General features: G+C 46.9%; 1 protein-coding gene across 9 annotated transcripts in view; it reads right to left on the bottom strand.

Moving 5' to 3' along the window:
* LOC139608121 (carbohydrate sulfotransferase 8-like) overlaps positions 1–15,580 on the bottom strand; it is a 30,075-nt gene that overhangs the window by 5,938 nt on the left and 8,557 nt on the right. For 4 of the 9 annotated variants that reach the window (XM_071461635.1, XM_071461647.1, XM_071461645.1 and 1 more), the window contains exons 2-3: positions 13,550–13,712; positions 10,939–11,126 (exon numbers count right to left, since the gene is read on the bottom strand). In XM_071461635.1, coding sequence (XP_071317736.1) covers positions 10,939–11,047 — 109 coding nt within the window. In that variant the 5' untranslated portion in view covers positions 11,048–11,126; positions 13,550–13,712. Of the gene's footprint in view, positions 1–1,785; positions 3,766–10,938; positions 11,127–13,549; positions 13,713–15,580 lie in introns of those variants that run through there. The other 5 variants (XM_071461616.1, XM_071461625.1, XM_071461610.1 and 2 more) reach the window with 2 other exon arrangements.

The raw sequence follows: 15,580 nt of genomic DNA, 5'->3' as shown, positions 1-15,580 counted from the left end.
CTGGATTATTTGATTTACACTTCAGAGCTTCAGTCAACAATTATTTTCATTGGTATTAAAATAATAAAATTAGCTCAGCACTTCTTTTAAATATTGTATTGTATTGATGTCTGTTATTTTATGCAGTGTATATAATCCATTTTTAATTCATTTTAATTTTATATTTAATTTTTTCTCTGTTATTATTTCATTATTATTCCCTCTCATTTCACACCGAGGTTTTTAAATGTTTTCATGTTCATTTTGTCTCTTCATGTGATGAACTTGGTGCAGGTTGTTTTTTGTTGTAAAGCTCTTTGTGCTGCATTTCTTGTGTGAAACGTGCTGTACAAATAAAGTTTATTATCATTATTATGAATATGATTATCATGAAATGGAGCCAACAGCCTTCAACACTAACGAACCTCTGTAAACTGAGCCTTCATGGTTTGCAGCAGCAGTTACAGTTTCTTGTGGTGTGTGGTTAAATAAACTGAGCCTCTCTTCTGATTGGCTGATTGTTTTCTGAGTGATACGATAAAAATATAGCAGATTTCAGGTAAAACTCAGAGAAACCAAATCCTGCATCCTGGGTCCAGGTGGGCGGGGCTTGGAGTGATGACTGCTTTGTTGTGACATCACAAAGTTCCAGAAGTGGATTTGTGGAGCTTTATTCAGGTGGGATCAGAGATAATGATTTCCTCAGGAAGTGATGTCACGGTTCAGGTCTGACTCTTCTAGTCACAGCTGCTGCTCCAATAACTAGCTACCCCCCCACCCCCCAACCCCCACCCCCAGAGGTCATGTGTTTCATTGTATGAGGTCATCTTATTTTGAAATAAAACCTTCTTCCTGTAATGTGTGTTTGTTTCTGTTGTCTGAATGGACACACACACACACACACACACACACACACACCGCTGACAGCACTCAACAGGAGGCAAATGATGCTCCAAATAACTCTGCAGCATCACTGCATCTTAAATAGAAGAACACACATAAACACACACACACACATATATACACACTTGTATTTCTATCTTTGTGAGGACACCACATGATACCATGGTCCTGAAACATCACCAATAAATGTCTAACATTGACCCTGAAACAGCATTTTGAAGGACAGAGGACAACATGTCCTCACAACCAAAAACTGGTCCTCACAAAGACAAAAGTACAGTAAGTCTACACAAGCGCACACACACACAAACAGAGAAATGACTGTCACACACTAGAGAAAAGTACTCAGAGACAAAGTCGTGATTGCACTCACAACAGTGTTCACCTACACACACTCAGTGTACACCACACCCACACACACACACACACACACACACACACACACACACACACACACACACAGTGGGGGGGTTGGTGTCCTGTTCCAGGCTCCAGATGGCCTCTCAGCAGCTTCCTGACACTGAAGGTTAGCGGCGTCCTGCAGCAGCTCCTGGTTATTTATTACCCAGCCTGCACCTCACCATCTCTCTCTCACACACACCCTGTGGCAGCTCTGTGCTGCTGAGACCAACCCAACTGGCTCCATATGTCTGGTTGGTAAACTGGTCTCCAGCTCTCTGTCCCAGTCTGACCTGGGAACACTGGTCCAGGCCTTCATCATCATCATCACCATCACCATCATCATCACCATCATCGTCATCACCATCATCATCACCATCACCTTCATCATCATCATCATCACCACCACCTTCATCATCATCATCACTGTCATCATCATCATCATCATCATCATCACCATCATCATCACCACCACCATCACCTTCATCACCATCACCTTCATCTTCATCATCACCACCTTCATCATCATCATCATCATCATCTTCATCTGGATTCATCAGGCTCCAAAACAAACAGATTCTGCAGGTATCAGCCTTCTCATTGGTCACAGGTGGATGATGATGTCGTCTCTGCTTCACTTGATGACATCAGTCACTGGCTGTGGCAGCTCGTCTGTCCTCAGGGCTCTGTCCTGTCCTCAGGTCAACAATCATCAGAGCTTTTTACTCCACTGATTCACAGAGAAACTCATGTTTTACACAAGAGTCAGAGCTCTGAGTGAAGTACCACAGAGGACAGAGGACACGGGACGGACAGAGGACCGACAGAGGACAGAGAACAGACAGAGGATGGACAGAGGACAGACAAAAGACAGACAGAGGATAGAGGACAGACAGAGGACACAGGACAGGGGACGGAGGACAGAAAGCTGAGGTCCTGAACCTGGGTCTGACCCTCAAAGAGCTGCACAGTAAGAATGTCCCCTTGTCTCCTCTGCAGCTTCACATCCAGGTCTGAGGTCCAGGTTCAGCGTCCTCACCTCTGTGACGCTGAAATCCTCCGGCAGCAGGATTAATTCACCTGGAATCGACCTTTAAAGTCTTCATCCGCCAAACAAACATCATCTTACAAACGATCGCCGGATTTCTTTAAGATACGAGCTGAACTCCTGAGAAACATCCTCTTCAGTGTCTCAGCTGTGGCCTGGGACCTGCTGAAACACAGGTGATGTCACAGTGATGTCACAGAGCAGCGATGGCGCTCCGACTGGTCGCAGTCAGATTTAACCTTGTTGTTTCCACGGCTGCCAGGATTTTAAACTCCACAGATTAAACCGTGACAAATATTCAAATCTTCAGTGGAGGTTTTGTGTTAGAGCAGATTACACGGCAGAGTTCAGCAGGGTCAGTCCTCTGGAATGTTTTCGGGGGGGGGGCGTCCTGGAGGTTTAGAGATCGAGGTCACAGCAGTCCTCTGGGATCAGTGTAGAAACCTCGTCCAGTCTGACGTCTGACCGGCTCTGATCAAACATGCTCGTTATAAATGTCCACGCTGAAGCTGCTGCTACAGTCACATGACTCCTGTCGCTGCAACACACAGCGGCAACCACACTTAACTGGGTCCAGGGACCAGACTGGGGCCCCCCGAGGCCCCCCGAGGCCCCCCAGGCCCATCACCTCTACATCACTGCTGTGGAGACACGTGCACAGGTGTGGAGCTGCTGGAGCGCACCTGGACGACACTGAGGAAGTAAAACTCCACAGTTCACATCATGGTTGAAATATATTCACATTGATGAAGATCTGATCATCATCATCGTCAAGATAAAAAACATAAGACGGTCAATGTTGTCATTGATATTTAAGGTGTATTGATTGATTTCCAAACATCAATCACGCATTGACTAACAGTCAGGAAAACATTCCACCTTAACAGTTGCTACCTATGTTTTCATAGCCCTACATTTTCATGGCCTAGCCTGTTAGCTTAGCTACTTTTTCATAGCCTACCATGTTAGCTTAGCTACGTTTTCATAGCCTAGCATGTTAGCTTAGCTAAGTTTTCATAGCCTAGCCTGTTAGCTTAGCTACGTTTTCATAGCCTAGCCTGTTAGCCAGGCAACATTTTCATAGCTTACCCTGTTAGCTTAGCTACATTTTCATGGCCTAGCCTGTTAGCATAGCTACATTTTCATGGCCTAGCCTGTTAGCCAGGCAACATTTTCATAGCTTACCCTGTTAGCTTAGCTACATTTTCATGGCCTAGCCTGTTAGCATAGCTACATTTTCATGGCCTAGCCTGTCAGCCGGACAACATTTTCATAGCTTAGCCTGTTAGCTTAGCTACATTTTCATAGCCTAGCATGTTAGCTTAGCTACATTTTCATAGCCTAACCTGTTAGCTTAGCTACATTTTCATAGCCTACCCTGTTAGCTTAACTACGTTTTCATAGCCTAGCCTGTTAGCTTAGCTATATTTTCATAGCCTAGCAGCTGTTTGCTGCTGATATGTGCGTGTGTGTTTTCTCACTGTCCTTCACACGTTGGTGTAAAATCAGCTGCTTTGACATCCACAGTCTGAGGGACGTGACAGGACGGCGTCTGTGGAGCAGCTCGCTCTGACACACCTTCAAATATTCATCACCTGAACATTAATAAAAGATGGACAGACAGCAGAGCAGAGGGATGAGGAGAGGTGAAGCAGTTTAACCCCCGCCCCACCACCACCACCACCACTCAGGAGAATTTCCTCTGCTGAAACAACCCCCCCCCCAGGATTATTCAAGTGTGTTGTGGGTCAGACCTGCATGTTAGCAGCCGCTCCGCTCAGTCATCTGAACCACATGAAACTGTTGTTGACTCGTTTATTAATGTAGAAGATATGAACCTGAATCAGCTGAGAACCAGACTCATTTAGTCCTGACTGATCTGTCTGAAACCTGCAGATCACATGTTCAAGTCTCCGCCTGCAGTTACTGTTGGCTGCATCACCAACAGCAGGTGATGAGAATTAAAACAGTCAGTGTAAAACTGTGAGACTGTTCGTCCTGCAGAGATTCGACAGTGTTTAAAATGTGAATAAAGTCACGTGGACGGAAACACATGGAAGATAAAGGAAGCTATGACGGACCGCTCAGACGAGACTCTGCTGCAGGTCCAGTCCTCAGACCCGGCTCCTGTTTGTCTCAGTTTCCTGTCTCCAGGTCCCGAGCCGCAGACTCACAGACGACTCTGGGACCTGAACTTGCTCCTTCAAAGAGGCTGATTGAACCTTCTCTCTATCAGAGGCTGATGATGAGGTCACAGCCAATCATCAACAGCCTCTTGCTGAGTTTGATGTTTGACATTTGATCAGTTCAAAGACAGATTATAAACAGACTGATGAACTGACCTCAGATCAGTTTATTAAGACCTGAATCAGTCAGATGGACTGTGATGATGTTCTCATCAGGATGGACTGACTCTGATCCTCGTCTGGTAGAACACAGTGGATCAGTCCAGATGTTCTGAGGTTAAAAATATCCAGATGTGTCTCTGATATCTTGAGGTGTTGCCGTTGCCCTTTGACCCTGAGGTGTTCAGTGGGTTGGTTGTCAGTTTTGTGTGTAAATGTTGTGTTACTGTAGATTTACAGTCCACAGTGTGACGGATACTCGGTCACTCTCCAGCCGGTTTTCACTTCCTGCTGAGCAACAAGCTTCAGAGAGGCTCCGCTCTGATTCTCAGTCCAATCATGCACAGGTTCAGCTAAGCAGACGAATCCTCCCCCGCTGTTTTATTCATCAGGTTATTCTCTGCAGCAGCGCGGCTTCATGTTGCTTGTCAACGCTGTGAACTGGTGCAGACTCGACCACAACTGCATGAATAAGACAGGAGCGCCATGAATAATACAGGCTGCAGCTCAGTGTGTGTGTTCTGAGCCTGACACACACTCGCCACATCCCCCACACAACAGTACGTGAACACAACCAGCAGCACACACAGTGACAGCAACACACAATGATCCTGCTGGAGCTCAGTGGAGGCTGATGGAGAGAGAGGCTGTTTTCTGTGCTGATCAATCTTCTGACTTTTTCATTTTCTATAAAGTGATTAGACATTTGAAAATTGTCCAGTGTGTTCGAGTAAAAACTAAACCAACTAAATATTAAAACTCCATCATAAATAACTTCTGCCTGTAGATGTCTCTCCATCAAAACAATGACAAACGTTTGGTGACATCATGAAGGATCATGGGAGTTGTAGTCTCCTCCTGGTCTGGATCCTTCAGTATCAGAGGTTCAGGTTTTGACCTGGAGCTGAATTCTCCACTCTCCTCCTCTCCACAACAAACAGAGCAGCTGATCAGAACCAGTAAAAGGTGGTAGGTGTAGGTGCGGCTTGTGCGTAGGAATACTGTAGCGCTGCAGTTGAGAAAATGTAGTTCTGGAGTAAAGGTGTGTTTGATGGCAGAAAGGTGAAAATATTCAAATTTAAACCAACACTTCATCATTTTTTAAAAGGTTAAAATGTGTTTGCAGCTTCTGCAGCCGACAGCAGCTCATCACTCCTGCAGACTGAGACTGAGCCGATCTGAACGGTCTCTGATCACCTGTCTCTGATCACACACAGTCATGATGTTTGATGCGTGTTTACATGAAACTTCACTGAGTCGTTTCATTCATGAAGCTCAATATTTATCTTTTAACCTGTTTAAAGGTGTGAACCTCTCGATGTTAGTCTGTGTTTTTATTGGTCAGCACCAGTGACAGTAGGAGGCGGAGCCATTATGTTGTCAGGTTGTCTCAGTCACACCTTCAGGGGACGTCTTCTAATTTGGCACAAACTTTCACTTGAGGATGTAGTGATTAGATGGTGGTCAAAGGTCAAAGGTCAAAACATTCTTGTCACAGGAAATGTCACAGAGTTGGCTGATATTTAATCTGACTCTGGATGAATGTGGACGTACCCTGAGCCAAGTCTGAGTAGAGGCAGAAATAATTCCAGTGAATTCCTACAGGGACATTTTTACAGTGAACCGTCGTCAACTGGAGAAATAAAAAACCTTCAGTGGACGACGTCACTCTTACTGCTGGACGACCTGAGGTCAACGACCTCTCCAGCTAATGAGCAGACCTCTGATGTAGAACAAGTTGACTGGGTCTGAGGAATAAACCCAGCGTGACCTCATCATCATGAGTCACAGCGCATCACGTCATGCCGCCGTTTTCCGGCTCCATGAGGTCGTTTCAGTGAAATGTTGTCGTGGGAGGAAGATTCAGTCAGGATGTAAAAGACTGAGGTCCTGCAGGATTAAAGAGGACTCATTAAAAGAGCATTACTGCTTTATGGTTTAGTGTTTTAATCTGAGCTTAAAGGGTCGATCCCCTAAATAAACAGCGTGTCTGTGTGTTTACCTCAGTGCTGCAGCAGGTCGGCTTCACTTTAGATAAACGTCTCCACATCATTAACAGAGCTGAGTGAATTTTATCTGAGGTGTGAACAAAAACATCCTCCCTGAAACAATCCCACAGAACTAATGTGGTGAAGGAGAAGAGGCTCCAGGTTTAAAGATCCTTCACATAGAAGAGTTTGTCTCTGCAGATACACATATCTGAGGGACCCAGACTCAGATATGTGGTAACAGATCTCCAGCCTGTGTCCTCTCACAGACTCTTCAGCCTCAGTTCTACATGTCTAACATACACAGGATGTTTTGCATCACTATCGCCTCAGGCTCTGGGAGGTTGTGATTTTCTCACATTTCATCGACCAATCGATCAATAACCATTAGCTGCCGCCCTCAATCACATTTCATCAGAATCCATCAATAGTTGATGAGATATTTCAGTCTGAAGACTGAAGACTGACAGAAACATCCACAGAGACACTCAGTCACCATGACGACCGCGTCCTTCATCTGAACATCGACTGCGTCACAGCGTCACACGACTGGACCGTCCCTCCTCAAAGGCTCCTTCAGATGCAGCTGAGAAACATGTCCTTCTACTCCTGGAAGGATCCAGCAAAGGATCCAGCGAAGGATCCTTCAGACATAATCAGCTGATGAACAGTGACGACGATCAGAAGCTGCAGGGAGATAAAGTGACTGCACATGGAAACTCATACAGGCTGAAAAAAACACTAAGATCAGGGTGTAGCACACAGCTGACTCCATGGCAACATTACATTTCCTGTTTACAAAAGCACTATATCTCAAAGCATTATGGGAACTGTAGTTTCCATTATCTACCAAACAGAAGTAAAACTAAAATAATAAAAGTCAAATCCAGTAAACTAACGTTTGGTCCCTGTTGCTTCCTCCTGCTTCAGGTTTCACTGATGTTGAGTCCAGAAAACCAAGTAAACTGGAAGCACCTGAACGCAGCACGCCGCAGCCCAGTGGAGCTTCATGTATTTACTCAGCTGTGCAGCTTTAAACGTCCAGTGAACACACACTGATCACTGCAGAGTTCAGCCCTCACTGTCGCCTCAGTCTGTTTATTCACTCAGTCATCGCCTTCATGTTCTGGAAGAATCCACAGCTGCAGTCGTGAGCTCTGGCCTCAGCGCAGGACGGCTCACCGTCTGTGTTCTGACTGACTCACACTGACAGGTATCCTCCACCTGATTGGTTTGCATGCAGCTGGGTGCGGGAGGTGGGAGTCAGCAGCAGAGAGGACTCCCCAGGACTGGATCTCACAGTTCCTCTTGCTTGTGTGGGAGTCTTCAGACGGTGCGGCTGCGGCGTGATCAGCAGTCTGCAGACAGGAGATCGTGACCGCGGGCTGCAGGCTGGGGGGGTCAGCGTCTGCAGCCTCGTAATAACGACGTCAGCCCCATGCAAGGACGCTCAGGTCTCTGTGGATTCATGTTTCACGTCAGGGGGACGTTCGCCCGGAAACATCACATCAGCACAGGATGTGACCTGCAGAGATGAGACGCTGCCTCCAGATTATCAGTTGCTGGGGGAGGACGGAGGTCAGAGGTCAGAGAGGCTCAGTCTGTTCATGAAGTCCTGGTGTGGAGGAGACCTGTGTGTGTGTGTGTGTGTGTGTGTGTGCGTGCGTGCGTGCGTGCGTGCATGCTACCCCCCCCCCCCCCAACACTGTGAACAAGACCCCACGATACTTAGGCTGTTAAATCAAACCCTGGTTTGTTTTCCCTCCTGGGTGCGATTCGTGTGAGCAGGTGTGAAAACAGTGATGTCACTCAGGTGTCGCACTGAGACCCTGTTGAGGAGGTGGTCCTGGTCCTGGTCCTGGTCCTGGTCCTGGTCCGGTAATGGTCTGGTTTGATCCGGTCCTGGTCCAGTCCTGGTCCTGGTCTGGTCTGGTCTGGTCTGGTCTGGTCCTGGTCCTGGTCCTGGTCCTGGTCCTGGTCCTGGTCCGGTCCTGGTCTGGTAATGGTCTGGTTTGATCCGGTCCTGGTCCAGTCCTGGTCCTGGTCTGGTCCTGGTCTGGTCCTGGTCTGGTCCGGTCCTGGTCTGGTCCCTAACAAACTCTGGAGCGGTTTGTTTTTGTTGTGAAAGAGTTCTGCAGTGATCCGACCCCACCAGCAGGTGAACTCTCAGGTGAGAGCTGGACGGTCAGACGTGACCTCAGCAGGTCATCGAACCTCCTCAACATCAGCTCCATCTTCTCAAGCGCCTCACAGCAGAGCGTCCAATCAGAGTCAGAGTCTGTGCAGCGTCATGACGACGTCCTGAAGTGAACCAGTGTCCAGGTGTTGGACGGTCTGCAGGTAAACTGTCCGGATCCATGTTAGAGCTGATCCGGTCAAGAGAGCAGGTTTCCATGGCCGACGAGTTGGTCGGGGGCGGGTGTGACTGGATCCTCCTTACAGATTCTGTGTGTTCAGAGTAACCTGGTTATTTATCCTGGGATAAACAGACTCTGTGCTGGGGAGGCAGCCAGGCAGCGAATGATGATGAATGATGTGTTCACTGACCGATGTGTTCACTGACCTGTTGTTACTAGAGCTCCAGAGAGAAGCCTGAGAGAGGAGATGTAAAACTACACTGAGATGGTTTTTGGTTCTTAAACCACAAATATATCTTCTGATGGAGATCAACACTTCAGATGAAACACAGAAGAAGAAGAAGAGTGAGACATTTTAGCTTTAACTCCTCAGTGTGAACTGAATCCGAACAAACTGCAGTGTGAACAAAAAGCCTCCATGTGTTGCTCCTCTGCTCGTTGTTGTGTAACTGCTGAGAGGAAACACTGGTCTACTTTTCATTTATAGAGCTGGGGGCTGTAATTTGTTTCCCCGCTCTCAAACAGAAGAAACAGCCACTTAAACGTTATGAGATTATTCGAGTGGCTCCAGTTTCACAGCTTCAGCTGAGTCATTGATTTAATTAAAGAACAATCATCCGAAACAGCCAGTAAATTATTACGGCTGTTTGTGATCTGACTGTGCACCTCCTCCACTCCAGTGAGGATCAGTGGCTCACTGATCAATCAGGTTTACTGATATCTGATCATTGATGAGGGAAGAGAGGAAGCTGATGAGCTTCAGATCAATGAGAGGAAACGTCAGAGGAGACATGATCTTCTGATCACTGTGACACCTCATCTGTTCCTGAGGGAGGGGGTCAATAGAAGAGCATCCAGAGAGAGAGGCTGTCCAGGGACTTTACATGGGGGGGTTGGGGGGGGGGTCCAACACCAGCTGCTGCACTGTGTTCAGGACCAGGAGAACCAGGAGTCCTGCAACAGATGGTCTGACCCCCACAGAGACCTGGTCTCTGGCTGTGTTTCCAACCTGATTTTCAAAGTGTGAACTTAAAAACCAGAAATGAAACGTGAATTTGAATGTTGACGTTTTCTCAGAGTTTGGGTTCAAACTGATGGAAACCTGGAGACCAGACAGAGGAACCGAGGCAGGTTCTCCAAGATGCTATAACAACCCACCTGACAAGAACCTGAAGAACTGAGGAGACCTGGAGCTGGTTCAAAGCGTCCTCACAGGTCCCAACCTGTGAGGACGAAGACAGAGGACGAGTTCCTCAGATCTCACCTGGAATAAAACATGAGAACAGAGGAGTGAGACCAGAACCTTTAGACGTTCTGTCAGTGTCTGTTCTCCAGTTCCCCTCAAGTCCTCAGGTTTTTAATGTGGGATACAACACTGGACCTCGGAGACCACATCCCTGACGCAGAAACCAGCACACACAGGAACCAGGAACCGCTCTGGACACATGAGCTGCAGCGGGGTCACTGAGGTCAGGAACCAGACCAGAGGAAACTGAAACCAGCTGGAGAACTGGACAAACGTTAACAAATCATCTTTACAGAATGTAGCTCTGGGTTGTAGTTTGATGCCCCCCCCCCACTGCTCCCACAGCACAGAGTCCTGTTTTTACTGTGGAACCACCACCACCCCCTCTGACACACCTGAACCACACATCACATGACTGACAGTGGAGAACAGCTTGTTAGACGTTTATTTCTTCTTCTGTATTATTACTGTTTAATGACCTCACTCCTGTTCCTGGGGTTAAAGGTCAGTTTGAGGTAAATAAATCACAGTGTGTTCTTGCACACAGACCAGGTCCTGGTGACTGAGTCTGGGAGCAAACTGCACCACAAAATATCACACACACTGAACACTTCAAGTCGGACTGGGGGCCACGGGCCCCTCGGCGGGGGCCGAGCAGCGACGCGACACTGACCTGGGGTCTGCAGTTGGACGGTCTCGGTGAGATCCTGCAGGTGGACCAGCAGCAGCAGAGATCCAGCTCCCAGCAGCAGGAGGAACCACAGGGAGCAGGGCGGCTTCATGGCCGCTGGCAGCAGCCTCCTGCGGACACACGCCGGGTCCTGCAGCCTACACCCCCCCAGGCTCCTCCCAGACCAGTCCCTGAGGAGAGGGGGGACAAGGGGAGGGGGTTAGACCTGAGGGGGTTCGATCTGTTCCCACTGTTCATCAGTCTGAGCACAGATTTCTGGGGTGGGGGGGTCACATTGATGTGTTACAATAACAGTCAGTGCAGATTTATCCACTTCTGAAAACAGAACAGAAAACACTGTCATTGCTTTGAGGCTCTGAAGTGTTGCAGTAACCCCCCCCCACCACCCCCCTCACCCCCCCCACCAGTCAGGCGACGTTAAAGGACCCGTCAGTCACTTCTACAGCTGGAGACCAGTTCAGTGTCAGACTGTAAAGCTCCATCCAGTCTAAAGGTAGATGTCCATGTGTTTGTGATTATAAAGCAGGTCTAGGTTCTATATTAATACTGTGAAAGTATCAAAGCCTCAGTCCACAGAGAAATGCACACAGCCTGTATTCAGAAACTGAGCCTTAAAACCAGCCGTCAGGACTTCTGGAACTTTGTGATGTCACAACAAACTTTTTTTCTTTTGCTGTGGTTTTAAGTTTGGTATTGAGGATCCTGGAATTTGGTTTTTGTCCCGACCAGATTTCTGTATCTGCAGCTCAGAACAAAGTCGTTCTCATGATTAAAGACGTGATGCTTGGACCAGTAGGAGGCGCTGTCACTGTGTGTGTGTGTGTGTGTGTGTGTGTGTGTGTGTGTGTGTGTGTGTGTGTGTGTGTGTGTGTGTTTACTCAGAGCTGCTGACCACACTCTCCCAGCTCCCATGAGGCCGAGCGGGAACATCTGTTTCTCTGGAGTGTGCTCAAACAGCTTCTCTCAGCAGGTGTGACTCTGCAGCAGCCACACACACACACACACACACACACACACACACACACACACACACACACACACACACTTCTTCTCAGAGGATAAACGATGAGGTCGTTAGTTTCGGCCTCAGCTCGTCACACAGTCTTTTTTCATGTTTCGTGGTCTCAGCTTCTGAAACGTGACATTTTTCTGACTGAAAACACTTTAACAACACAACTCACATCATCAGTCATCAGTCACTACATGAGCTGACCACGCTGACCTGCGACCCCCCCGGGGCGTTCACACTGAGCGGACAGTCCATCCTCATCCTCACCTCTCTGATCTCAGCTGATTGATCCAGCAGCTCATTGATAGGTTGAGTAAACAGACTCTGTCTCATCTATAACAACTGACTCCACCAAAATAACACAGCGCTATTTTAGCCACGTCAGCAGCTCTGGAGACGTCAGCGACCATCTGTCAGTGTGAAGCACAGAGCGAAGCGTCTTCTGACGTCTGCACGCTCATGCTCCTCTGAGGATACATCCTCATCACACAGCCTGTTCTGTTACCACAAAGTGTTTAAATAAAGGTCAGTGCAATCATTTAAAGTCACAGTTCACATGTTAGACACTAAACGTCTGAAGCTGGGGGTCTGTGGGGGTCTGTGGGGGCTGCGGGGGTCTGTGAGGGTCTGTGAGGGTCTGTGGGGGTCTGCATATACTGTCCCTACCAGTCCATGTGGACCCGGGGGCGTCTGCAGACCCGCAGTGCAGTGGGAGTGGACCTGAGGTTCACAGATCAAGACTGTGAACCTCCGCTTTACATCTTTCAGAAACAACATCTTCAAAAAGACCCCATTAAGTCTGATAAGATTATTTAACATTAAGGAGTAATGCAGGCTGTTACCCAGGGGAAAACACAGAGCGGGAAAAAAACAAAACAATCTGCTCTGAAAACAGCCCGGAGTCATTTTTCTGCTCTACCTGTGAATCTGCTGCTGACTTGTGATGATTCAGCACTCGAGGGCAAAGAACAGCACAAACTCAAGGTGCTGCAGCGAAGCTTCAGTCGAACACAACGTGCAGGAAATACAAAACTCCTGCAGACACGGAGCTTGACATCACTGCACCTACAGCGTGTGTAAACCAGCAGTTTCATTATCAGTGTTTCCTCAGTTCACTGAGTCACAAAACGTCCTGTACAGTGCAAATATTGATTATTTCATCTGTTACACATGAAAAACATCAAATCTTCACGTTTGGTTTTTGGTAGTTTTGCTTGAAAAATGACAGAAACATTAATGGTCAAAATATTTGGATTTATTATTATTATCGATTAACTAATTAATTCAGCTGTTAATGAGTCTGTATCAGTTTGTCCTTCAGTTATTGATCTTTGATTGAGATTTAACAACAACACAACAACAGAGTCACAGCCAGAAATCACACGAGCACTGAGGCTGTTTTCATGAACGTCTGTGACGGATGAATGAACATTAATGGACAAGAAAGCAGAAAAGTCATATTTATACTTATACTACTACATTTAATATTCATATACATATTTCTCCTGTTAATCATCTAATCCATCAACTGACCAATCACTGCAACTGTAATCTGAGGAAATATAACAGCAGTCTGGTCTTTACCTGCAGCCTCAGTTAGCAGTTAGCAGTTAGCAGCCGGTATTCATGGAGCAGTAATCAGTGTGATGAGACGTCAGCTGGAGGATGAGGTTTCAGCTTCCTCAGATCCTCAGTCAAACATATCTCCCGTTGACCTTTGACCTCTGAGTCTCTGATCAGCCGAAGCCTGGATTAACATGACAGATGGAGAACTCACTGTGAGATCAATATCTGTCTGCAGCCTCGTCTGCGTCGACGACAACCTGCAGACAAACACTGTGACGGGACGGAGCTGCACGCCATCCATCTCACACACACACACACACACAGCCAGGCCGCCTCATCAACACTCTGAAATAGGAAACGATTGGTAATATTGAACCGCTTCAATGTGTGGAGCTGTATCAATATTGTGACTGCAGCGATCGCACTCTCATAACACACTGAGTCAGCTGGGAGCAGACACACACATATTCACCAGTCCATCCTCTGACAAATCGCACAAAACACAAACAACTCAAACATTTGGAGACCCAGAAACGTCAGAGAAAATCACAGCTGATCTCCACACACCTAGGCCACGGGTGGGAAGGTGTGCTGAGGAGGAGGAGGAAGAGGAGAAGGTGCTGTGTTACAGAGAGGAGGAAGAGGAGGAGGAGGAGGAAGAGGAGGAGGTGCTGTGTTACAGAGAGGAGGAAGAGGAGGAAAAGATGTTGTGTTACAAGAGCTAGAGGAAGAGGAGGAGGTTGTTCAAACAGGGTCAGAGGGAACCAGAGACTCATTCATCACTTTACACTGCTGTGTCCACTGAGCTCTGCACACACACACACACACACACACACACACACACCTCATGAGTCTTTTATAATGGAGCAGTAAACTGTCTCTTTCCTGTCCTCTGCTGATTGGTTATCTGCTCCCTCTTTATATTATAAAAGACGTTGTGCTGTTTTATTCTATGTAAATATATGTTATTATTATTATTATTAATATTATTATTACTGTAGATGTATTTCTGGTGACATCAGTCCCAGGATGCAGTTTTCTAATCTTTAATGAATCACCTCATCTGAAATATTCTGTAAGTCCAGATGATTGAAAGCACAGAAATATGAAAGTACCATAAACATAATCATAATATAATCTGTAAATCGGATGAGTTGATAAGCCACCTCCTCCACCACAATAAAGGGCCTGTACCCCTCAACGTGAGCTAAGTCCATTAATCCCTGTTCATTCCCTGATGACAGTGTAATCTTATGGGATAACGTATACTGGAATCTCCTCGTCTGTTTGTCTGTTTCGTCCTGTGCTGAGGGTCAGAGTTGGTGCTGAGAGGATGAAGAAGTCTGAGGTCAGCAAACACAATCAGGAGTCATTAAAAAAACAGGAGAAATAAAACACGACCAGCAGCTCATCACACTGCTGAGTTTAACCGGAGAATCTGACTCCTGAAACTGACATGAGATCAGCTGATGGTTTATTATAGAAGACGTCTCACTCTGGAGTTGCTGAACTCCAAAAACATGAGTGTACAGAGGTGTTACAGAGTGAAGCTTCTTCCCTCATAAATGATCTTTGGTAGAGTTCAGACACACAAACTAAATCCAGACTAGTTTCATTTTGTTCTGAATTAAAGGTCCATCCAGTCTAAAGGCAGATGTCCATGTGTTTGTGATTATAAAGCAGGTCTAGGTTCTATATTAATACTGTGAAAGTATCAAAGCCTCAGTCCACAGAGAAATGCACACAGCCTGTATTCAGACACTGAGCCTTAAAACCAGCCGACAGGACTTCTGGAACTTTGTGATGTCACAACAAAGCAGTCACCGCCCTCAGCCACGCCCCAAGCTCCACCCACCTGGACCCACCATCCAACTTTACAGGATTTGGTTTCTTTGAGTGTCTAACTGAAATCTGCTATATGTTTATTGGATCACTCAGAAAACAGGCAACCAATCAGAAGAGAGCCTCTCCTCTGATTGGCTGACTGACCTGTTGTTACTAGAGCTCCAGAGAGAAGCCTGAGAGAGGAGATGTAAAACTACACTGAGA

This window comes from Trachinotus anak, unplaced genomic scaffold, assembly GCF_046630095.1.
Source record: "Trachinotus anak isolate AG129_WGS33_773 ecotype Australia unplaced genomic scaffold, CSIRO_AGI_Tana_v1 ptg000002l, whole genome shotgun sequence".
Taxonomy (NCBI): Eukaryota; Metazoa; Chordata; class Actinopteri; order Carangiformes; family Carangidae; genus Trachinotus; species Trachinotus anak.
This window is presented reverse-complemented; position numbering and strand designations above follow the sequence as displayed.